Source organism: Pan troglodytes, chromosome 12, assembly GCF_028858775.2.
Source record: "Pan troglodytes isolate AG18354 chromosome 12, NHGRI_mPanTro3-v2.0_pri, whole genome shotgun sequence".
NCBI lineage: Eukaryota > Metazoa > Chordata > Mammalia > Primates > Hominidae > Pan > Pan troglodytes.
Genome location: NC_072410.2, coordinates 38,161,178 through 38,186,642, shown reverse-complemented (window position 1 = coordinate 38,186,642; position 25,465 = coordinate 38,161,178). Strand labels below are relative to the sequence as shown.

General features: G+C 36.8%; 1 protein-coding gene across 1 annotated transcript in view; it reads left to right on the top strand.

Annotated features, from left to right (window-relative positions):
* DNAH6 (dynein axonemal heavy chain 6) overlaps nt 1-25,465 on the top strand; it is a 303,630-nt gene that overhangs the window by 41,965 nt on the left and 236,200 nt on the right. Inside the window, exons 11-14 of the mRNA XM_515578.8 lie at nt 91-291; nt 15,810-15,930; nt 19,578-19,729; nt 21,860-22,012. Coding sequence (XP_515578.6) covers nt 91-291; nt 15,810-15,930; nt 19,578-19,729; nt 21,860-22,012 — 627 coding nt within the window. The remainder of the gene's footprint in view (nt 1-90; nt 292-15,809; nt 15,931-19,577; nt 19,730-21,859; nt 22,013-25,465) is intronic.

Here is a 25,465-nt window from a genome sequence, read left to right as displayed (position 1 = left end):
TATTCTTATTTATTTTAGCATTTCATAAAATTCAAAAATATTTATAAATATATGTGTTCACATTTATGTTTATGCTTTTCTCTTTAACAGGATGGTATTTTGGGTGCAGTTAATCACTGTCAAAACACTGTGTTATCAGTTCCTAATCTCGTGCCTGATTCGTATTTTGATGCTTTCACCAGCCCTTATATTAACAACAAACTTGAAGGAAAAACCTGTGGAACTGGGCCAAGTTTAGCAGCAGTATTTGAGGATGATAAGAATTTTCACACAATTATTTCTCAAATAAAGGTATGTTTACTCTGACTAAAACTATTTTATAATATTCTCAATTTTTATGAAATTAAGTAATATATATTTTTTTCTTTCTTATCTTTAAATGTTCTATATGTGAAAATTGGCATATGCCTAAATCTCTAAATGGTAATATTTGAAAATAATATTTGTTCTCTAGAAATTGTCCTGTTAAGCTTGAAATAATTTTTTAAAAGCATTAAAATAGGGCCTGGCACAGTGGCTCACACCTGTAATCCCAGCACTTTGGGAGACCGAGGCGGGCGGATCACGAGGTCAGGAGATCGAGACCATCCTGGCTAACACATTGAAACCCCATCTCTACTAAAAAATACAAAAAATTAGCCAGGCGTGGTGGCGGGTGCCTGTAGTCCCAACTTGGGAGGCTGAGGTAGGAGAATGGTGTGAACCCGGGAGGCAAACTTGCAGTGAGCCGAGATCGCACCACTGCACTCCATCCTGGGTGACAGAGCGAGACTCCATCTAAAAAAAATAATAAAAAGGCATTAAAATATCTGGAGAAACAGTTACTTATCATTAGCAATCCATCGATCCACGTGCATGTGTTTTTGGGGAAGTAATCCTGGCTGTTGAGGATGCTGAGACATAGGCAGAGCCAGGGTGACTCACCAGCCAACACAATTTCTTTTACTAAAGTCATCTTTTCATTACATGTTTAATGTTTTGTTAAAACAAAAACATGGTGTTTCACTATTTTGGGCCATAGCCACTCAAATGCAAGCACTAACTAAAGCATGCTTGAAGACTTTGAAAATAGTATTCTACACATAAAATTTTTATCTTACTTGTCCCAATTTTTAAACTCAAAAGCTCACTTATTGAGGTGATCGATGTGAGAAGGTAAAGAAACAAGCATTATTCCTTGGCTTGCTTCTCTCCTACATTTCTGGGTAACCTAATCTCCCGTATGGAAAAATAGGAATGCAGCCCTCAATATACTGCAAATGCCTTTTCTTTTTGACACCAAAATGATACTGTAATTTTCAAACCTAAAATTTACCCATTTGTCAGTCATAAATATCCATTATATATACATTCCTATGTAACTTAAAATTAGCATAGTGTTTCAATCTCTTTATTTCATATCAACATATGGTTGTAACTGTCATGGTATGATTTTAAAAGCAAACAACATTTTCCATCTACTACTGTCTCTGCTTATGGTGGACTTCTTATAAGCTAGCAGTTAATCTAAGGAGCTGAGGTTAATCTAAAGTCACAGCCAGAAAGAAGCCCATCCTACATGCAAAAATGATTTTTAAAAGTCCTGGTGTATCAGAGGACTGTCTACAGGAAGGAGGCCTAAAAGTGCAAGCTACTCAAGATGCCATTAGTTCTGGGGGAGGAAACAAGGTCAAAACTAAAAATTTAAAAATTTAAAAAATTTCTAAAGAAGATGAGGCATTATTTGAACATTGGATGGTGCAGAGAAAATGAAGCAACTTCTGAAAATGTAAGTGCTGCAAAACAAAAAAGAACCTACTTGGGAGGCTGAGGTGGGAAGATCACTTGAGCTCCAGAGGCAAAGGCTGTAGTGAGCCAAGATCATGCCACTGCATTCCAGCCTGGGCAGCAGAGCAAGACTCTGTCTCAAGAAAAAATCAAATAAATGAGAGTATATCCAACTCTTTTCCTGTTACCATAAAATAAAATAAAACATATTTCATTTTGCTCTACTGACAGAACAGAATGCTCTTGAACTAAAAATCTTATAAATCACCCAATCCCTGAGCTAAAGAAATTAAAATAGATTAACTACATGCAAGTCTACTAACAGCCATGAAGCAAAAACAACACTACACACTGAAGTAAATATTCTCAAAGAAGCATTCAAATATACAAAAAGCCACAATGAATTAAAAATTAAAAATACAAATGGAAAGGAAAAAAGACAGAATCATCTCAGAAATGAAGACTAAATTATATAGTGCTCAAAGGAGAATAAGTTCAAAAGTTTAACACGACTATAGAAGAATGATGGGAAAAAGTAATGAGTATAGAAGAAAGATAAGAAAACAACCAAGAGAATGAATGAAAATAAGATAGAGAAATCAGTAAAATGGTTCAGAGACAAAATAATTATAATGGAAGACAGGCAAAGAAGAAATAACATACATATAATTGGTGTGTCTGTAAGAGAAAATCAAAAGAAGAGGATAGAGCAAACATTTATAACTATAGTTCAGGAAAAGAAAATTTGAATCTATGTATTGAAAGGGCCTACAGAGTTCCTTGGAAAATTACCCACAACAATCAACTCTGAGATATAGCCTTTTAAAATTATTAGATTTTAAGGCTAAAGAATTTTTCTGCAGGTCTTACAGAGACAAGAGAATTAGACTAGCATCAGACTTCTCAAAAACAACATACGAAGTAAGGCAATAATGGAGGAGCATTTAAAAAAAAAACTCATGGAAAGAAAATGTGAATCAAGAATTTTATCTAGCCAACCTAGTCTTTTAAGTATCAAGGCTATATAAAAATAGTTTTCTTTTTTTTTTCTTTTTTTTTATTATTATTATACTTTAAGTTTTAGGGTACATGTGCACAATGTGCAGGTTAGTTACGTAAGTATACATGTGCCATGCTGGTGTGCTGCACCCATTAACTCGTCATTTAGCATGAGGTATATCTTCTAATGCTATCCCTCCCCCCTTCCCCCACCCCACAACAGTCCCCAGAGTGTGATGTTCCCCTTCCTGTGTCCATGTGTTCTCATTGTTCAATTCCCACCTATGAGTGAGAACATGTGGTGTTTGGTTTTTTGTCCTTGCGATAGTTTACTGAGAATGATGATTTCCAATTTCATCCATGTCCCTACAAAGGACATGAACTCATCATTTTTTATGGCTGCATAGTATTCCATGGTGTGTATATGCCACATTTTCTTAATCCCGTCTATCATTGTTGGACATTTGGGTTGGTTCCAAGTCTTTGCTTTTGTGAATAGTGCCACAATAAACATACATGTGCATGTGTCTTTATAGCAGCATGATTTATAGTCCTTTGGGTATATACCCAGTAATGGGATGGCTGGGTCAAATGGTATTTCTATTTCTAGATCCCTGAGGAATCGCCACACTGACTTCCATGATGGTTGAACTAGTTTACAGTCCCACCAACAGTGTAAAAGTGTCCCTATTTCTCCACATCCTCTCCAGCACCTGTTGTTTCCTGACTTTTTTAATGATTGCCATTCTAACCAAAACAGCATGGTACTGGTACCAAAACAGAGAAATAGATCAATGGAACAGAACAGAGCCCTCAGAAATAACGCCGCATATCTACAACTACCTGATCTTTGACAAACCTGAGAAAAACAAGCAATGGGGAAAGGATTCCCTATTTAATAAATGGTGCTGGGAAAACTGGCTAGCCATATGTAGAAAGCTGAAACTGGATCCCTTCCTTACACCTTATACAAAAATGAATTCAAGATGGATTAAAAACTTAAACGTTAGACCTAAAACCATAAAAACCCTAGAAGAAAACCTAGGCATTACCATTCAGGACATAGGCATGGGCAAGGACTTCATGTCTAAAACACCAAAAGCAATGGCAACAAAAGCCAAAATTGACAAACGGGATCTAATTAAACTAAAAAGCTTCTCTGCACAGCAAAAGAAACTACCATCAGAGTGAACAGGCAACCTACAAAATGGGAGAAAATTTTCACAACCTGCTCATCTGACAAAGGGCTAATATCCAGAATCTACAATGAACTCAAACAAATTTACAAGAAAAAAACAACCCCATCAAAAAGTGGGCAAAGGATATGAACAGACACTTCGCAAAAGAAGACATTTATGCAGCCAAAAGACACATGAAAAAATGCTCATCATCACTGGCCATCAGAGAAACGCAAATCAAAACCACAATGAGATACAAAAATAGTTTTCAACATGCAAGAACCCAGGGAATTTGGTACTTATTAGGAACCTACTACAGGATGAGTTTCATCTAGCTAAGAAATAACTTTGGGGGAAAAAAGCTGATGCTGATGGGGAATATTTAACATATTTAATTGTAGATCTATATAAGCCTAAAAAAAGATAGATACAAGAATAGGAAACTAGTATATAAATGTATGTTCTAATGAAGTAGAAATAGTGCAACTGTAAAAATAGAGAAGGAGGAGAATAAGAGAAAAGTAGAATAAGGTTATTGATTGAGGTACAGTTAATAGGCTGGAATTAAAGAATATCACTAAAACCCAACAAATCAAAGTATGAAAGGTTAATAAGGAAACAAGTGACTAATGGTATTTTTAAAAAATATATCGTCACTCAGAGAAAGAAAGAAAGAAGCACACATATAACCATAAGACACATAGAAAATAATATGACCAAGCTGGAACCAAATATATCAGTAATGTGATGAATATAAATGAGCTCAATTCATCTATTAAAAGAAAAAGATTTTCAGTTTGGCTCACAAGACAAGACAAAACAGTATGCTGGATACAAGAGAGAAATCCAAAAGAAAATGATTCAAAAAGGTTAAAAATGAAAAGATGTTCAATGTTGTAGGGGCAAAGGTAAACAATAAGAAAGTGGGGCTTGTGATCCTATGAGTCATGGATCCTTAATGCCAGATGCTATGATTTGCTAAGAGACCTCGCAGGACTCAGTGTATAATTTTACTCATGGCTATGATTATTACAGTGTAAGGATATAAAGCAAAATTAACGAAGGGAAAAGGCACATGGGATAAAGTTCAGAGGAAACCAGGCACAGCTTCCAAGAGTCCTCTCCATTGGAGTCACACGGGAGGCACTTAATTCCTCCAGCAGTGGATTTTGACAACACAAGTGAAATATCACCTAGCAGGGAAGCTCATTAGAGGAAGGTTTTATTTGAGGACTGTCTTTTTGGCAGAATGATGTATTTTCCTTTGGGTATTGATATGGTTTCACCGTGTTCCACCCAAATCTTATCTTGAAGTGTAGCTCCCGTATCCCTAAGTGTAGTGTGAGGGACCTGGTAGGAGGTAATTGAATCATGGGGGCGGGTTTTCCCTGCTGTTCTCGTGATAATGAATAAGTCTCAGGAGATCTGATGGTTTTATAAAGGGCAGTTCCCCCGCACATGATCTCTTGCCTGCTGCCACTTAAGACGCAGCTTTGCTCCTCCTCTGCCTTCTGCCATGATTGCGAGGCCTCCCCAGCCATGTGGAACTGTGAGTCCATTAAACCTCTTTTTGTTTATAAAGTACTCAGTCTTGGGTATGTCTTTATTAGCAGTGTGAGAACAGACTAATATAGGTACATACCCAATAATGGGATTGCTGGGTCAAATGGTAGCTCTGTTTTAAGTTCTTTGAGAAATCTCCAAACTGCTTTCCATAGTGGATGAACTAATTTACATTCCCACTAATTGTGTATAAGCATTCCCTTTTCTCCATAGCCTCCCTAGGTATGGAGAAATAACTGTTATTTATTGGCTTTATAATAGCCATTCTGACTTGTGTGAGATGGCATCTCATCGTGGTTTTGATTTGCATTTCTCTGATGATTAGTTATAATTAGCATTTTTTCATATGTTTGCTGGCTGCTTGTATTTTGCCATTTTTTGATGAGGTTGTTTTTTGCTTGTTGATTTAAGTTTTTAATAGATTCTGGATTTTAGACCGTTGTCAAATGTGGTTTGTGAATATTTTCTCCCATTATGTAGGTTGTGTGTTTATTGAAAATTTCTTTTGCTGTGCAGGTGCTCTTTAGTTCAATTTGGTGCCACTTGTCAATTTTTATTTTCGTTCCAATTGTTTTTGCAAACAACCAACAATTCTTTGCCAAGCCTGTGTCAAAAAGGTTATTTTCTAGGTTTTCTTGTTTTCTAGGAATTTTATAGTTTGAGATTGTACATTTAAATCTTTAATCCATCTTGAGTTAATTTTTGTGTATTAGGAAAGGTAGAGGTGCAGTTTCATTCTTCTGCATATGGCTAGTGAGTTATTCCAGCACCATTTATTGAATAGGGAATCTTTTCCCCATCGCTTGTTTTTGTCAGCTTTGTCAAAGATTAGATGGTTGTGGGTGTGCAGCTTTATTTCTGGGTTTTCTGTTCAGTTCTATTGGTCTATGTGTCTGTTTTTGTACCAATACCTTGCTGTTTTGGTTACTGTAGCCTTGTAGCATAGTTTGAAGCCCAGGTAATGTGCTGCCTTTACCTTTGTTGTTTTTGGTTAGAATTGCTTTGGCTAGTTGGCTTTTTATGGTTCCGTATGAATTTTAGAATAGTTTTTTCTAATTCTGTGAAAAAAGATATAAGTAGTTTGATAGGAATTGCATTGAATCTGTAAATTGCTTTGGGCATTATGGCCATTTTAACAATAATGATTCTTCCAGTCCACGAGCATGGAATCTTTTTCCATCTCTGATTTATTTCAGCAGTGTTTTGTAGTTCTCCATGTAGAAATCTTTTATCTCCTTGGTTTGGCTGTATTCCTGGGCATTTCATTTTGTGTGTATGTGGCTATCATAAATGGGATTGAGTTATTGATTTGAATCTCAGCTTGACCATTTAAGGTGTATAGAAATGCTACTGATTTTTGTACATTTATTTTGTATTCCAAAACTTTACTCAAGTCATTTATCAGTTCTAGGGGCCTTTTGGCAGAGTCTTTAGGGGTTTTTAGGTATAGAATTATATCATCAGCAAAGAGAGATCATTTGATTTCTTCCCTTCCTATTTGTATGCCTTTTACTGCTTTCTCTTGCATGATTGCTCTGGCTAGAACTTCCAGTACTATGTTGAATAAGAGTGGTAAGGGTGAGCATCCTTGTCTCATTCTAGGTCTCAAGGGGAATGGTTTCAACTTTTGCCCATGCAGTATGATGTTGGCTGTGTATTTGTCATAGATGGCTCTTATTATTTTGAAGTCTATTCCTTTGATCCCTAGTCTGCTTAGGGATTTTATCATGAAGGGATGTTGGATTTTATCAAAAGCTGTTTCTGTGTCTATTGAGATGATCATATGATTTTTGCTTTTAATTCTGTTCATGTGGTGAATCACATTTATTGATTTGCATATGTTAAAACAGCTTTGAATCCCAAGAATAAAGTCTACTTGTTTGTGGTGTATTAACTTTTTGATGTGCTTCTAGATTCTGTTCACTAGGATTTTGTTAAGGATTTTTTGCATCTATGTTCATCAGGGATATTGGCCTGAAGTTTTCTTTTTTCATTGTGTCTCTGCCAGATATTGGTGTCAGGGTGATACTAGCTTAGTATTCAATAGAATGAGTTATGAAGGAAACCTTCCTCTGATATTTTGAAATAGTTTTAGTAGAACTGGTACCAGCTCTTTGTATATCTGGTAGAATTTGACTGCGAATCCATCTGGTCCAGGGCTTTTTTTTTTTTTTTTGTAGTTTTTTATATTATTTATTCAATTTCAGAACTTGTTACTGGTCTGTTCGGGATTTCACTGTCATTCTGGTTCAGTCTTGGCAGGTTGTATATTTCCAGGAATTTATCCATTTCCTCTAGATTTTCTAATTCGTGTATATAGAATTGTTCATAATAGTCTCTGAGGATCTTTTTTATTTCTCTAGAATCTGTTGTAATTTCATCTTTGTCAATTCTTGTTGTGTTTATTCTTTTTTCTTTTTATTTGTTAATCTAGAGTCAATTGTTGGAGTGCTGGGTTTAAGTCCTCAATTTCTTTGTTAGTTTTCTGCCTCAATGATCAGTCACTGTTAGTGGGCGTGTTCAAGTATCCCACTATTGTTGTGTGACTGTCTATGTCTTTTCGTAGGTCTAGAAGTAATTTTTTAATAAATCTTTTAATAAATCTGGGTGCTCCAATGTTGGCTGTGTATATATTTAGAATAGCCAAGTCTTGTTGAATTGTACCCTTTATCATTATGTAATGTCCTTCTTTTTCCTTCTTAATTGGTGTTGGTTTATACTCTATTTTATCTGATATTAGAATAGTGACTCCTGCTCTTTTTAGTTTTCCATTTTCATGGTAGGTCCTTTTTCATCTCTTTATTTTGAGCCTATGGGTTTTGTTACATGTGAGATGGTTCTCTTGAAGACAGCAAATGGTTGAGTCTTGTCTTTTTATCCAGCTATCCTCTCTATGTCTTTTACATGGAGCATTTAGACCGCTTAACTAACCCCACATTCAGGGTTAGTTAAAATTGAGAATTTTTTAGGGAAATATTTTTACTGGAATTGTTCACATTAGAAATAGAGCTCCTACCAATATCCACAGAAGATACAGAGAAAGTTACCAAAGAAATACTCCACAAAAAGCACCAGGCCCAAATGGGGGAAATTTATCAAATCTCCAAAGACTAGATATTCACAATGCCACCTCAGTTATTCTAGAATATTGAAAATGCCTGATAGAAAATACTTCTTTCATAATAGCAGCAAAGCAGGTAATATATTTAGGAATAAATTTAATAAGAAATGCTAAAAACCCATATGACGAACACTTTTATGTTTTTAAAAAATCTTCTGGAAGACACAAAAATAGGCTTGGAAAAAATTTCTTAAATGGAATGACTCAACATAATAAAGATGATTTTTCTCTCTAAGTTAATTTATAATTTTAATACATGCCAATAAAAATTTCTTAAATGGGATCACTCAACATGATAAAGATTTTTTTCTCTCTAGGTTAATTTATAATTTTAACACATGCCTATGAAAATACTGACAAGTTTATAATAAAGCTTATATGCATAAATAGACGTCTAAGAATAACTACCAAAAATGTTGAAAAAAGAATAGCTATGAGGAGTACTATACTGCCCAAATATTTAATATAAACACTCTATAATTAAAAGAATGTGGTACTGGCACATGAATAGCTGTCAGACCAGTAGAATAGAATAGACGTCAAAATACATGTAGAAATGTATAAAATATATAGTATCTCAAATCACTGAAACAACTATGAATTTTTCATAAACAGCTGGTACAACTGAATAGCTATTTGGATAAAGATAAAATTAGATCTATGGTTCACATTCTACACACCAATATATAAATTAGGGATCTAAAAATAAAATAAAACTGTAAGTAAAGACGGACAAATTATTTTATGATTTGTTCATAAAAAGGGTTATCTAACTATGACTTAAAAATCTGGATGCAAGAATAGAATGAATTGATAAATTTGATTATACAACAAATAAATCTTTTGCAATGAAAAATTGTAAACAAAGTAAAAATACACTTATAAACAGAGAGAATCTATTTGTATTACATATTATAGCTGAGGGCTAATATTTCTAATACTAGAGAGAGGGGAAACCAAAACTAGGTAGAAAAATGGTCAAAACACATTCTTCACAGAAATAGAAAAAAACTGCTTTAAAATTCCTATGGAATCAAAAAAGAGCCTGTATAGCCAAGACAATCCTAAGCAAAAAGAACAAAGCTGGAAGCATCACACTACTCAACTTCAAACTATACTACAAGGCTACCGTAACCAAAACAGCATGGTGCTGGTACAAAAACAGACATGTAGACCAATGGCACAAAATAGAGATCTCAGAAATTAAACTGCACAACCATCTGATTTTCAACAAACCTAACAAAAACAATCAATGGGGAAAGGATTCCCTATTTAATAAATGGTGCTGGGAGAACTGGCTAGCCATATGCAGAAAATTGAGACTGGACCCCTTCCTTACACCTTATACAAAAATTAACTCAAGATGGATTAAAGATTTAAATGTAAAACCCAAAACTATAAAAACCATAGAAGAAAATCTTGGCAATACCATTCAGGACATAGGCATGGAAAAAGATCTCATGACAAAACATCAAAAGCAATTGCAACAAAAGCAAAAATTGACAAATGGGATTTAATTAAACTAAAGAGCTTCTGCACAACAAAAGAAACTATCATCAGAGTGAACAGACAACCTACAGAATAGGAAAAATTTTTGCAATCTGGGCAAAGGACATGAACACACATTTCTCAAAAGAAGACATTTATGTGGCATATATATATTATATAATACATTATGTGGCATATATATAAACTCAACATCACTGATCATTAGAGAAATGCAAATCAAAACCACAGTGAGATACCATCTCACACAGTCAGAATGGCAATTATTAAAACGTTAAGAAACAAGAGATGATGGTGAGGCTGTGGAGGAATAGGAACGCTTTTTACACTGTTGGTGAAATTAGTTCAACCATTGTGGAAGACAGTGTGGTGATTCCTCAAAGACCTAGAACCAGAAATACCATCTGACCCAGAAATCTCATTACTGGGTATATACCCAAAGGAAAATTCATTCTATTATAAAGATATATGCATACACACATTCATTGCAGCACTATTCACAATCACAAAGACATGGAATCAATCCAAATGCCCATAGTGATAGACTGGATAAAGAAAATGTGATATATATACACCGTGGAATGCTGTGCAGCCATAAAAAAGAATGAGATCATGTCCTTTGCAGTGACATGATGGAGCTGGAAGCCATTATCCTCAGCAAACTAACACAGAAACAGAAAACACCATGTATTCTCACTTATAAGTGGAAGCTGAACAATGAGAACACATGGACACAGGGAGGGGAACAACACACACTGGGACCCATCAGGGTGTGTGGGGAGGGAGAACAACAGGATAAATAGCAAATACATGTGGGGCTTAATACCTAGGTGATGGGTTGATAGGTGCAGCAAACCACCATGGCATACATTTACCTATGTAACAAACCTGCACGTCCTATCCTGCACATGCATCCTGGAACTTAAAATTTAATTTAATTTTAAAAAAAGAAAAATGATCAAAACTTATGATAAAACATTCACTAAACATAGCATCTAAGCATATGAAAAGATAGTCTACTCATAAGATAAATGCGAATTAAAACTGAGACATAATTTCTCAACTATCAGATTAGCAAAATTAAACAATATACCAACACTTTCTGGTGATTACCCTATGGGTAAACAAACGCTCTCACATTAAGCTTGTGGGAATGCAAAAAATAAAAGAACATTTTGCAAAACAAAACTATACATGCATTTACCTTTTGATCCAACAATAAAACCTTTAAAATGTATCCTAAAAATACGTTTTCAACAATACGTAAGTACATATGCACTAGATTACTTACTGCAGCATTGTTTATGACTGCAAAATATTGTAAACTACCAAAATAGCCATGTATAGAAAAATTATTGAATAATCTATGGTATATCTACACAAAGGAATACTATGCAGCTGAATAAATGGATGAAGAAGTTGGTTATTAATTAATATAGAGTGATTTCCAGGATATATTGTTAGATGGAAAAGGCAAAGTACAAAAGAATATCTATAGTATACTATAGATATTCAGAAATTTATGTCAGAAGTAGGAAGGAAAGGGAGATAAACCAGAAACTAAGGAAATTAGTTACCTAGAGGAGGTAATGTGAATGGTGTAGGAAGGGTGAGGATGGTGGGTAAAAAGTGAAAAAAATGGGGAAGTGACTATTTTCTGAGTATACCTTTTAATATAGTTCTAAAAAAATCAACAAAATGGGAGCAAAACCCTAAAACAAAATACAAACAAAAAGAAATAAACCCACATGTATTTCAAGTGAAATACATAACCACACTAAATGGATGGGGGAAAATAACTAAACCAAGTAACTTTTGAGCACAGTATTTTGGCCATGTATCCTGAGGATGAAAAACCACCATAACTGCAACAAATACTGAACTCTGGTTAGTAGGTTTGTTTTTTGCAGTGGTATTAGTGTATTCGCAATGTTGAAACTACTTTCTGTGTATTTTATTTAGAGTTGAGCAAAATAAATAAATATATTGTGAATGATGAGATGAGGTTACTCATCCTCAGAAAGGGAGTTACAAATATGGAAGAGGGAAGGCTGGAATGAACCCTATGTTGTTGCATTGGAATGGAGTTGTGAACTCATGGATTTTAATTGATCTGTGGAAAGATAAAGAAATGTGTAGGGTTTTGTGATTGTATGTGGGGTGTATGTGCGTTTCCTAGACCTGTCTGTTGAAATAGGCTACAAGCAATGACATCCCAATACCAATGAGCACATCTAGTATCCACATGTTAGTTTCTATGTATCATTCCCAATTGAAAGGAACTCTCTTTGTTCTCTTTGCAGTACTCTCTTCTTCAAGGGGTGGGGTAGGATAGTACAATATGAGCCTAGAGAATATTATTCACCTAAAAAAATAAGAACATGCCCAAATAACAATGGAGACATGTAAAAAAGACAAAAAGCCACCTCAAAGGGTCTCCCTGGTGAGAGGTGAAGCCAGCTGGACTTCCTGGGTTGAGTGGGGACTTGGGGAACTTTTTTGTCTAGCTAGAGGATTGTAAATGCCCCAATCAGCACTCTGTAAAAATGCACCAATCATTGCTCTGTGTCTAGCTAAAGGATTGTAAATATACCAATCAGCACTCTGTAAAAACACACCAATCAGCACTCTGTGTCTAGCTAAAGGAATGTAAATGCACCAATCAGCACTCTGTAAAAACGCACCAATCAGCACTCTGTGTCTAGCTAAAGGATTATAAATGCACCAGTCAGCACTCTGTGAAAACGCACCAATCAGTGCTCTGTGTCTAGCTAAAGGATTATAAATGCACCAATCAGTACTCTGTGAAAACGCACCAATCAGCGCTCTGTCTCTAGCTAAAGGATTGTAAATGCACCAATCAGCACTCTGTAAAATGGGCCCATTAGCACTATGTAAGATGGACCAATCAGCAGGATATGGGCAGGGCCAAATAAGGGAATAAAAGCTGGCCACCCGAGCCAGTAGCTGCAACCCACTCGGGTCCCCTTCCACGCTGTGGAAGCTTTGTTCTTTCGCTCTTCTCAATAAATGTTGCTGTTGCTCACTCTTGGGTCCGCACTACCTTTAAGAGCTGTAACACTTACTGGGAAGGTCTGCGGCTTCACTAATGAAGTCAGCAAGACCACGAACCCGCTGGGAGGAACAAACAACTCCGGACACACCATCTTTAAGAGCTGTAACACTCACCGTGAGAGTCCGGGGCTTCATTCTTGAAGTGAGCAAGACCAAGAATCCACCGGAAGGAACCAATTCTGGACACGCTGGGACAATTTGATCACTACCCAATCCTTGGAATAAAATGAGAATATATGAGTCCATGTTGTGAAATAATGAATTAACAAACTAATTGAATGAGTGAGAAGAGAAAGTTTTTCTTTGGTAGAATGCAAGCAAATAAATGTAGAAAGAAAACACAATTAGAAAATTCACTACAGAAGCCATCAGCAACCAGCAAGAATCTCTGATGTGTACTAAAATGCGTATGCAAAAGTATAATAAGAAATGGCTTATTTACATAGCCTCAAATTCTCTGTCCATAAGCTACTTATTGATTTCAAAGGGGAAAATAGTTCACAGTGATAAGCCTGCCAAACGCTACCTTAGCCAATGTGTTAATATTACCAGTAATGAGACAAGTCAACAATTGCCTTGTGAGATGCTACAAGGAACATACATCAGTTATGTAGCATTACTGCCAAAAATTTAAATCTGAGTCTAATCATGAGGAAATATAAAACACACACATGCACATATACACACAACTGAGATACCTTTAAAAAATGTGAAGGTCATGCAAGGCAAAGAAAGATTGAGATATTGTCCCACATTAAAGAAAACCATCCAGGCGCAGTGGCTCACGCCTGTAATTCCAACACTTTGGGAGGCCTACGTGGGCGGATCACAAGGTCAGGAGTTCAAGAGCAGCCTGGCCAAGACTGTGAAACCCCATCTCTACTAAAGATACAAAAAAAAAAAAAAAAAAATTAGCGTGGTGGCGGGCGCTTGTAATCCCAGCTACTCAGGAGACTGAGACAGAGAATTGCTTGAGCCTGGGAGGTGGAGGTTGCAGCAAGCCGAGATGGCACCACTGCACTCCAGCCTGGGTGACAGAGCGAGACTCTGTCTCAAAAAGAAAAAAGAAAACCAAAAAGATGAAAAGATGCAATACATGATCCTAGGTAGAAAAGTAGACCAGAACAAAAAATGTTTTTTCCTTTTACTATGAAATTCATTACTGGAACAAATGGTAGAATTTGTATGAGGTCGGTAATTAGATAGCAGTATTAATATCCATGTTAATTTCCTGATTTGGACCATTATACTGTGGTTATGTAAGAAAATGTCCTTGTGTTTAGTAAGTAACCCCTGAAATATTTAGGGGTCAATGTGCCACATGTCTGTAACTTTCTCCCAAATGGTTCAGAGTATAATAATATGTGTATATAGACAGACTTATAAAGTAAATATGATAAATTGTTGAAGTTTAGGGAATTTTGGTGACAGAGATATGCAGTTCTTTGTACTATTCCAGTAACACTCTTGTGAATCATACATTGTTTCAAAATAAAAATGTTTTGAAATCATATTTTGAACATCGGTGGGGCTTTCCATTTACAAGCCTTATATTGTTTCTAGCACCTGCATGATGACATATGAGAGATACTATTTAGTCCGTTCAAAGGAAACATAGTTTGATAAAGTTTTTTTTCAATGTTTATTATAAAGAAAGAAACAGCAGAAACATTCTGGAATATTCATAAAAGCCTATTAAAATAAATGAACAAATAACTATATGTAAACATACAGGGTGTGTGCTATTCTTTGTAATTAAATTTTCTACTACCACAAGGCATAACTGAGTCACTTTCCCTAGCATTGGTGTGTTGGATTTGTGCAATTCCATTGGTCACCTCTAGTTTTCCTGGGACAAATTGCAGACTTTTACAAGTCTTAGTAGAAAACACAAGGAAAAGGTGTGGAGCACAGCCAAGTAGACATGGACCAAGACCAACAGCAAGTGAATCCTAACTGCCTTTCATAGACTTTGAACATATAATAATATATCTTGACACAGTTATTAAAGGGACTGAAGTGATTGGAAATCTTTGTCTTGGTTTAAAAAAACTTTGTGGGGAAATATGGGTTAGAACCATGTTTAAGAGAGGTGAAGAAAAAGTTTTTATTATGGCAAAGTATGAAGGATATTTTGGAGTAAGAGACTGGCCAATGCCAAAGATTTGATAGTAAGATTAAGCAAGTGATTTTCTGGGCATGCTAAACAGGTTTGCCTTTGCTTAAAAACACAGTGACATAAAATATGCAGTTGGGAAAATAAACAAGTATTGCCTCTTTGCCGTATGTTTACTAGCAATATATAAGTTCACCATGAAGCAGAAACAAATTGTAAGTGTGTTTCCTTTCAGTCACAGGAATAATTCTTCAAAAGTCAGGTTTAAAGATGAATTTTTTTATTTCATAACAATTTCTTCTTGAATCCATCAATTACTCCTCGACATCAAGAATATATCTTTCTTCATTCATGTTTCCCAAATCAAAACATACTATTGGGCATAGAGTTTGTGTGCTTGCTTGTTTCTTTGTTTAGTTGTATTGAATTAAATTCTGCTTAACAAAAATATGGTCATATTTGTCTGCTTATTTATAACATTTAGGGAACCATTCAGGCAGCATTTGAATCAGCCCGCATCTATGCAGCTACCTTTGAAAAGTTCCAGATATTCTTCAAGGAAAATGAAAGTCTTGATTTACAAGCTCTTAAACTTCAGGAACCTGGTAACTTGTCCATTTGTACTTACTAATTATTTTTATAGGGATACTGAGATTTGTTGTTTTTTAGGATTCTGTTTGGTGGTGTCTGGGGACACAAATGGTAGCCCAAAAGAGTTGGCCTGACATAAGGCAAGAGTTAATTCATTTCTAGGTTATTTTCTATAGAATTACTTTTTTCCTTTCTCCTTATTCGGTATTACTTTTATTTCAGGATATTATGGAAAGCAATTCCTTCCTAATCGCTTATCATTTAGTTTAAAGTTGTATCAGTGCTAAGAGTATATAGCCTGCATATGAGAAGTTGTTGAAAGGAATGGATACCTCTACCAATTCCATTAAATAAAGTTTACATAAGCTTTTTATCTCAGGAACTTATTCTTTTTTCTTCTGGGACTACATTAAGATCTGGTGGGTGTGAATCAACAACTCCTAGTCATGAAATAAGACCTAGGAGAAAACTGTTTTATTTCACTGTCTTTAACAAAAGAAGATAATCTACAATATCCAAGTGCAATTTCAGGCAAGCAAGTTCTCAGAAAATTATAAAAAATAAGTATATTTGTTTGCTATTTTAAATCATGATGCATGTCTTTCATATTCTTTTTTATTTCATGAGCTTCCTTTATTTTCTTATATATAAATATAATTACAATTACATTGATACTTTGCTCTATGAACCAGCACTAATTTTTTCTTTATGTTTTTATGTTTTTCTTTCAATTCCTTATTCTTTACTATGCTGAAGTATTCTTAAGTTAAATAATTCAATATGCATCTCTAAAACATGTTTCTACAGAATGAAAATAGTATCATCCTCCACCGAAATAGCAATTCCTTAATATCTTAACTTATTCCATTTTCAAAATTCCTCAAGTAAAGCAGCTTCCAGATGATTTGGCCAGGGATCAAGTCCAAGATCAGGCATTGTATCTGATTGTTATGTCCCTTAAATTTTAAAAATCTGAAACTGACTCCTTTTTTTCAAGATACTAAGTTGTTAGACCAAAATGTGGCCCCAATTTAGAAAACAAAATTTAGACAAGCCTACTTCCACTGTTCTTTGACAACACTATCACATGGAGACTTAGTGTGTGCTGAACAGAAGCATACCGACAGGGACGTGAGGACATGATGCCTCCTGTGCTATGTCATGGCATCACAGTGGCAGCAGGGTATGAGCCTGGAATTTTGGCACAAGAAGGAGGCCTGATCAAAATAGCCAGTTCTAATCCCTGAGCTCTTCTACTCATATCCTGAGCCCAAGGCTTCCTAGCCTCCTGCTACCACAGTCCTCACGTTGGATAACTGTGATCCCTCAGCAAGTTCCCATCAGCATGCAGTCCCCTGACTCCCAGGTTGCTCTTCAGCTAGTCCTATCTTGTCTTGCCAGTCCTGCCTTTGAAACCCAATCCTGGAGCCAGGTCTCCCAGTCCCAACACTCTGATGGCTGCGACTTTGGAGTACCTTGGCCTGGACTCCTAACCTCAGTGCTCCTCCTCTGTTTGGAACCCCCAATACGTCCTAAACCACTAAATCCAATTGTTTGCCAGAGGGTTATAGAGGTGGGCTTTGCCCTTGGATATCAACCTTACCTGTTATTTGATATCTTCAAACGACTACAACATTGCTTAGCACATATTGTAGATCCTTAATAAATGTCTAACTGAACTTTTAGCCAGACTACTCCCTGTCCTGCCTCAGAGAACGACCAGCAGATAGGTTCTGGCTTCCTGACAAGCAGCCACATCTCACCACCAAGTTCCTATAAATGTCAGCATTTACTAATAATTTCTACACTTTACTGAGCACTTACAGCATGATAGATACTGTTCTAAGTAATATTTAGACATTTCATCCAATCCTCACAATTCTGAGGAGAGTATTAGTATTACCATTTTATAAAAAGAAAACAGAGATCTATAGAGATAAGGCAACCTCAGGATTAAACAGCTAGTGAGCAGTTTAGATTTAATTTCTCTGACTTGAAAGCTTGTCTGCTTAACCGTTTTACGTACTGCCTCTCCGCGGTGGCTCACACCTGTAATCCCAGAACTTTGGGAGGCCGAGGCGGGTGGATCACGAGGTCAGGAGATTGAGACCATCCTGGCTATCATGGTGAAACCCCGTCTCTACTAAAAGTACCAAAAATTAGCCGGGTGTGGTGGCGGGGGCCTGTGGTCCCAGCTACTTCAGGGGCTGAGGCAGGAGAATGGTGTGAACCCAGGAAGCGGAGCTTGCAGTGAGCCAAGATCGCGCCGCTGCACTCCAGCCTGGGCGACAGTGCAAGACTCCGTCTCAAAAAAAAAAGAGAAAGAAATCGTATTTCTCAACTATTGGCTTTAAACTTTTATTCCTTTTTGGCTATGTGGCCATAGCCAAGTCATATGACCTCAATTTCTCTATCTATGAAATAAGAGTTTTGGACCAAATAAATGGTTCCCAAAGTTGTGTTCATTGGCATGATACCATGAAGAAAGATGGTGCTCAAATAAATTTGGAAAGTACTAAACAGCGCAGCATTATACGGGTATCCTTACCATACGACTTATCAGATCATTTAACATCTTAATTTAGTCGGCTTTCAAAAATACACAAATCAAAACCTTCTGAAGTGAGTAAGGGAGGTAATTGCTGTTTCTGTTTTATATTATGAGGAAGCTGAAGCTCGGAAAGACTAAGTAACTTTCCCAAGGCCACACATGGGTTAAAGACCTGAGCTCAGGTCTTCTAATACTTTCTCTGGTGTGTTCTTTATTCTATATCAAACTACCCCTTATAATTAGGAGAGGAGATGACATGAATAAAGGCAGGAAACAGCACCCCTTTCTCTTTGGGGTGGTGGAGGAAAATTATGGAAGGAGGAAAAAGGGCAGACAGCAAGGAAATCAATTTGACCCAAATGTAGGAGGTAATTAGAAATAAAATTAGCTAAATTTGTAGAGGCCCAGAGCGTACAGAATTTTGAAAGACAAGCAGAGAAGTTTAGAACTGTATATGCATTAGAGAGAGAGAGCTATTTTTGACTGATAGTATGATGAGAGTATATTCAAGGATAATGAGGTTTCCATTGGTTCCAGATGGATTGGATGAGGGAGGAAATGGAGGCAAGAAGATTATCAAAATGCAACTGCAGCATATGCAAATTGACAAAGGCCTTGACCATGATGTAGGGTGCAGGAATGGCAGAGAGATGTGTTGGGAAGAGAAACGGAGATAATTTTAGCTATGTGTGATCTCTTATATTCCAAATTTTGTTGTTGTTTATATTCTCAAAATGCTTTACTTTGAGATACCATGTGGGAGAGAACATTTAGATTAATCCCAACTTGAAACCAACCTAACTCTGAAATCTAGTCAATTCCAGACTAGATTCTCTAATGCACTTACAAGTTATTTTCATCTGTCATCTCTTCGTAGGAGCCAGAAGACATATTTACATTATAAAATATTAGTTTCTTTATCACAAGAATAAAATCCTATAAAGCAATCCAATTAGCATTTTAAAGTTACATGAGATACTCTAAGTACAGATAATAACATTATACATATATGTGTAAATTTATCAATGCAATGATTTTTAATATATTTTGTAATGATCTTTTAAAATCCATATGGTATATTTTATGCTTTATGTGAATTTTTTTATGTAGATGTTAACTTTTTTAGTGAACAACTGGAAAAATATCACAAACAGCACAAGGACGCAGTAGCGCTCAGACCCACCAGAAATGTAGGATTGCTGCTCATTGACACTAGGCTTCTAAGAGAAAAATTAATTCCATCACCTTTGCGATGCTTAGAGGTAACTATAAACTAGAAAAAAATTTAATTATTCCTCTACAATTATTTTATGATTTTTCTACTGCACAAAAACCTATTATTTATTTTATAGTATTGCAAATATAAAAATTAACATAAGACTATTGGACATCCTTAATTTCTAAGAAAAGCTTTATAGTCTTTTTCTCACAAGCATAATCAGCTTTTTAGATGAGATAATGGAGGGGACTGCAGGCCTCACACTGGCCTCTTGCTCCTACTCCTTTTTCCATTGTCGGAGCATTTCAAGACCTGCAGAGAGGATACTACCATAACAGCTCAGTATCCTAGAGGGAGTGATGGTTGATTCTAGACCACCGAGATCAAGTTTAGGCAATCATTTTCTGATCTGGAATTGTCCCTACAGGTCTGATTATGTTTTGGTAAGTTATAGAACTAGTGAAATTTCTGTAATAAGTTTCAGAACCAATACAATAATTTACTTTGGAGCCAGAGTATACTTGTGTCTTCCCAATGCCCACAGAGAGACAATGATATAAAACAGGAATTGGAAAACTATAGCCCACAGAGCCAACCCAGCCTACCTCTTGTTTTGTATACAGTTTTATCAGAACACAGCCATGACAATGGTTTACATATCATCTATGGCTGCTTTCTTCCTACAAGGACAAGGTTTAGTAGTTGTGACAGAGACTGTATTGACTGCAAATCTAAAATATTTACTATCTGGCCCTTATAGAAAACATTTTCTGACCCCTGGTAGATGATAGAAGATAGAGCACTGTATAAAAAAGAGTGCAGACCTGAGTGCTAGTATGTTCTGTTATTAATTAATTGTATGGCATTGGGCTTCCTTCTAGAGTTTTGCTTCTTCATCTGGTAAAAAAAAGAAATATATATATAATTATGTATATAATTGGAGCAAATTTAATTCAATTTCAACAAGCACTTTTTAGCTACTGTATGCTCAAGAAATACTTGGATATGTATTTACTGTAAGCCCAAGAAAACTGAACTCAAGCTGGCTTAAGCAATCAGGAGAGTTATTGGCATATGTATCTAAAAAGTCCAGAGATTGGGTCGATATCAAGGAGGTATGATCTAGTGGCTCAGTGGTGTTACCAAGGAACCAATTATTTCTTTCTCTTTCCTGAGCCTCCTTATGTGCAGGCTTCATCCTAAGGCATTTGTAAAATGATTGTCAAAAGCTCCACAAGCCAATTATTTGTTTGTATGGAGAGAGAAAGAGAAAGCTTGGGGTTCTGAGTACACATCTCTCTCAGCCATAAATAAAAGTGTGGGCCTTTATCTGATTGAATCGACTAAAGTCAGAGGTTCACACTTGATATGGTTTAGATTTGTGTTCCCACCCAAATCCCACCTTGAATTGTAATCCCCAGGTGTAATGGGAGGAACCTGATAGAAAGTGATTGGATTATGGGGGTGGTTTCCCCTATGCTGTTCTCCTGACAGTAAGTGAATTCTCACAAGATCTGATGGTTTTATAAATCGTGGTTTTTCCTGCACTCTCACATACTTCTTCCTGCTGCCTTGTGAAGAAGGTGCCTTGCTTCCCCTTCACCTTCTGCCATGATTGTAAGTTTCCTGAAGCCTCCCCAGACATGCTGAACTGTGAGTCAATTAAACTTGTTTCCTTTATAAATTACCCAGTCTCGGGCAGTTCTTTATAGTAGCATGAAAATGGACTAATACAACCTTAATCTGATCAGTTTGGCCAAAAAAGCCATGTTCCTATTTGCCAAGTCATCAGTCAGACTGCATATTTGTTTCTGAAGGAGAGATCAAATTCCCCCAAACTGCATGGCTAGCGCCCAACATGAAAGGAGTGGGACTGATGCTGGACAGGGCAGCACAATGTCCACTACATAGGACAAAGAAGCAGAAAGCATACTTGCAAAATATTAGAGCATTTAGGGAAAATTTTTGGTAAGCTGTGGAAATGATCTTCAAAACCTGGCCTTCCTGTTGGCTCATTTAACTAGCAGTGATTTAAAGAGAAAAAAAGTCTCTTCGTATTCACTGCTGCTTCCAATACCTGCTGATTTAACAACTCCAATTAGGATTTGTCTGAAATATATAATAAAATGAAAATATTCGACTATTTACAATTCATATGGTGTTTCTTTCTTAGGTGCTAAATTTTATGCTTCCTCGTCAAAGCAAGAAAAAAGTGGATGCCATTATCTTTGAGGCACAAGATGCAGAGTATAAACTTGAGTTTGTTCCAACTACTACCACAGAATATGTTCATAGCTTATTATTTCTTGATGAAATTCAGGAACGGGTGAGTTGATTATCTCAGATAACTCAATATTCCAGATCTTATAGTAGGAAGGAAGACATAGGACAAGAAAAAGTGAAGGACTAAGGGGCAAAAGACAGCTGTCAAATATCAGAAACACTTTCAAAGTAAGTGGATGTTCTACATCACAGGAATAAAGCCAGCTGACAGTTATCAGACTCTTAGTACTAGTCAGGCATCGTATTACACTTTCTACATGCATTACATTTTTAATTCTCACAAAAGCTTGAAAAGTGTTGATATTTATCCTCATTCTGCAGATAAGGAAACAGAAACCAAAACAGGATGTGTGATCCGAGATCACAAACATGTATGGATGTGATAGAGTTAGAATTTAGATTTGAGTCTCTTTGACTGCAAAACCAATGGTCTCAGCCATAGGTTATTGGAATTCTAATTTTTAGTAAATGGTAATACCATTGTAATCTAGATGTTAATCATAATGGAAGTCTGGCTGCATAATAGTCAGGAAACTTACTGTTAAGAATGAAAGAAACCCAACACAAACCCGCTTAAGTGGGGAGGTGGAGGTGGGGAGAAAAAAGTGGATATGGGGACTCAAATGATGCAGATGGAATCAGGTCTCTGTTTCTCTCTCTTATACACACACACACACACACACACACACACACACACACACACACTCCTTTGTCTCTTTTGCTTCTTTTTCTCCGGAAACTTGGTTTCCTCCTCTCAGCCTCTTCCCTGTAGGAAGCAATCTAGCATTTGGCTCCAATAGTTTTTTCATAAACTTCCATTCATATTATGTTGGCATTTAAAATATAGATAAATTATTTTCTTAAATATCTGAAAATTGAAGAAATGTTTCAATTAAAAAAGTAAACTGAATGTTATATATTATTAACCAAATTAATAATAAATGCTATTTCACATGACTACAAAGGTAACAGTGTTTCTCATTTCAAGAAATCGTGCCTTCTCAAAAAGGCAGATGATCATGGTTCTCTTCAGATTTGTTTATAAATTGTCCTAGGAGTCTAAAGATACGAATTGCTTATTATTGTTTGTATTCATTAAGCCACTTCAAACAAATAACCCAAACCCACTTGAGAAAGCTTAGGCCAAAATAGGGATCCCACTTAAGGATTCAGGGGTGCTTCATGGAACTTCCTATCAAGAATGTAAGTAGGCTCAGGAACTGACCAGAACCCAGAATGGGACAGCTGTAGTACGCCCCAGTAGTCCTTCCTTCCATCTCTCCTCTCTGCATCTCTCTGAGGGTCTGCTTCACTTCTCTCCCTCTGCAGACAGCTACTTCTGCTTCTTCTCACCACAGCAGCAAACATGGCCACCAGCAGCTCCCAAGCTATAGCTTGCAAGTCTAGCCAGTTAGCAAGAAAGAGATAATCTCTCTTTTTCAATATTGATTCTAAAGGCCTAGTAAATTGATTCAGAGCTCCTATTCTGTTCTATAAACTATGTCAGGAAGGTAGGGTCACATCATAATCAATGGCTGCAGAGGGTCAGCTGCTATCACCTTGTGGTTCCAGAACAGCTAGTTGATGCAGTATGCAGAAAACATAGACTGTGTCCCATCTCCAGGAGGTTGTCTGTGTTTGCTGGGTGTTGTGTTTGGAAAGCAGCTTCCTTTAGGGAGATTCTCTGCACACACAAAAACTTTTTTTTGGAACGTCATTCATTCAGTCAGCAAGTTTAGTGAGCATCACTTAGCATGGTGCAAAAATTACAATGAATAAACCTGCTTTAAAGAAGTTGAGTCTTGAATGCAAGCAGATAATTTTCATACAAAGAGCATAGGAATAAGATACTGTTGTAACACTGGGAAGTTTGTAGTAATTCTTGCCTATGGGTTACAGAAGACTGTGTGGAGGATGGGATATTTAAGCTGTCATAAAATACATGAAACATTCAGGTGGGCATTCCAGGGAGAGGGAAAGCCATGTGCAAAAACAGGAGGCAACGTGACAAAAACAGGATTTAGCAATTTAAAAAACAGATTTAGCTATGGAGAAAGAATGTTTAGTTGAAAGTTGATGAACTCTATGTAGCTAAAGCAGTATTTTCAAAGATAGGAGAGAATAAATTAATTATAAAGATGTTAAGTAGAATTGAAAGGACTTAATGGGCAACTGAATGAGGGGACAGTGAGAGGAGAATGAGGTGACTTATAGGTATCATTCTGCAGGGAATGGGTATTTAGCAATTTCATACCAGTATAGGGAGGGTAGGCTACATAATTCATTGTCCGATCAGGACATTTTTCTGAGAGTGAAAGAGACACTATTAATCATTGTACTAGGACAATAAGTGTAAACCCAGGACATTCCCAGAGAAACCTGGATATATACTCGCCCAAAATAGAGGAAATAGAGGAAGATGAACAGATCTTGATGTAGAGAGACTTAATTCTATACATAACTTGTTCGAGGTGTTAGAAACTTTGGTTGAAAGTCACAAAAACTCACATAAATAGCTTAGAAAAATGGGAAGATTTATTCTAAGTTTGCAGGAATATCTTTCAGAATCCTAAAGTATGGATAGAGCCAGGTCTTTACAAAAAGGCCTCTCTCCTTCTCTCATCTCTGCTATTCTAGAACCGTGGTTCTCAAAGGGGGACTCCAGATCAGCAGCAGCAGCAGCATCTGAGAATGGGTTAAAAATGTATATTCTTGGGACCCACCCTACATGACTACAGTGTTTTTATGACTTGCTAGACCTTCTGAATCAGACACTCTCGGGAGGGGCTCAGCAATCTGTTTTTGTTTTTGTTTTGTTCCTTTGAGACGGAGTCTCGCTCTGTCGCCCGGCCTGGAGTGCAGTGGCGCCATCTCAGCTCACTGCAAGCTCCGCCTCCCGGGTTCACACCATTCTCCTGCCTCAGCCTCCTGAGTAGCTGGGACTACAGGCATCTGCCACCGCGCCCAGCTAATTTTTTTCTATTTTTAGTAGAGACGGGGTTTCACCGTGTTAGCCAGGATGGTCTTGATCTCCTGACCTCATGATCCGCCTGCCTCAGCCTCCCAAAGTGCTGGGATTACAGGTGCAGTAGCCACTGCACCCGGCCAGCAATCTGTTTTAACAAGCTTTCCAAGGTCATTGCAATGGAAGCTAAAGATTGAGAACTATTTCTCTAAAAGCCTGTCTGCAGTTATCTTCTCGTGTTAATGACCTGTTATGTTTCCACATAAAAGTAAATGGCCTCAGTCCTAACTCTTCCTGTGTTCAAGAGAAAGGTCAGACTGAGCTAAGTTCTTTAGATCACAGTTTGATGCTCCTTGGTTCAGCCTGTGGCCAGGAAATTGGGCCAAGTAGTACGAACATGGCTGCTCCCTCTATAACCATGTGGCAGAGTTGGGGGTAAGGAGCATTCCCAAAACTGGGGTATCCCTTGCCAGAAAATTAGGAAAGACAAGCAATACTGTCCACTGAAAGTGAGAAACCAAAGTGAAGATG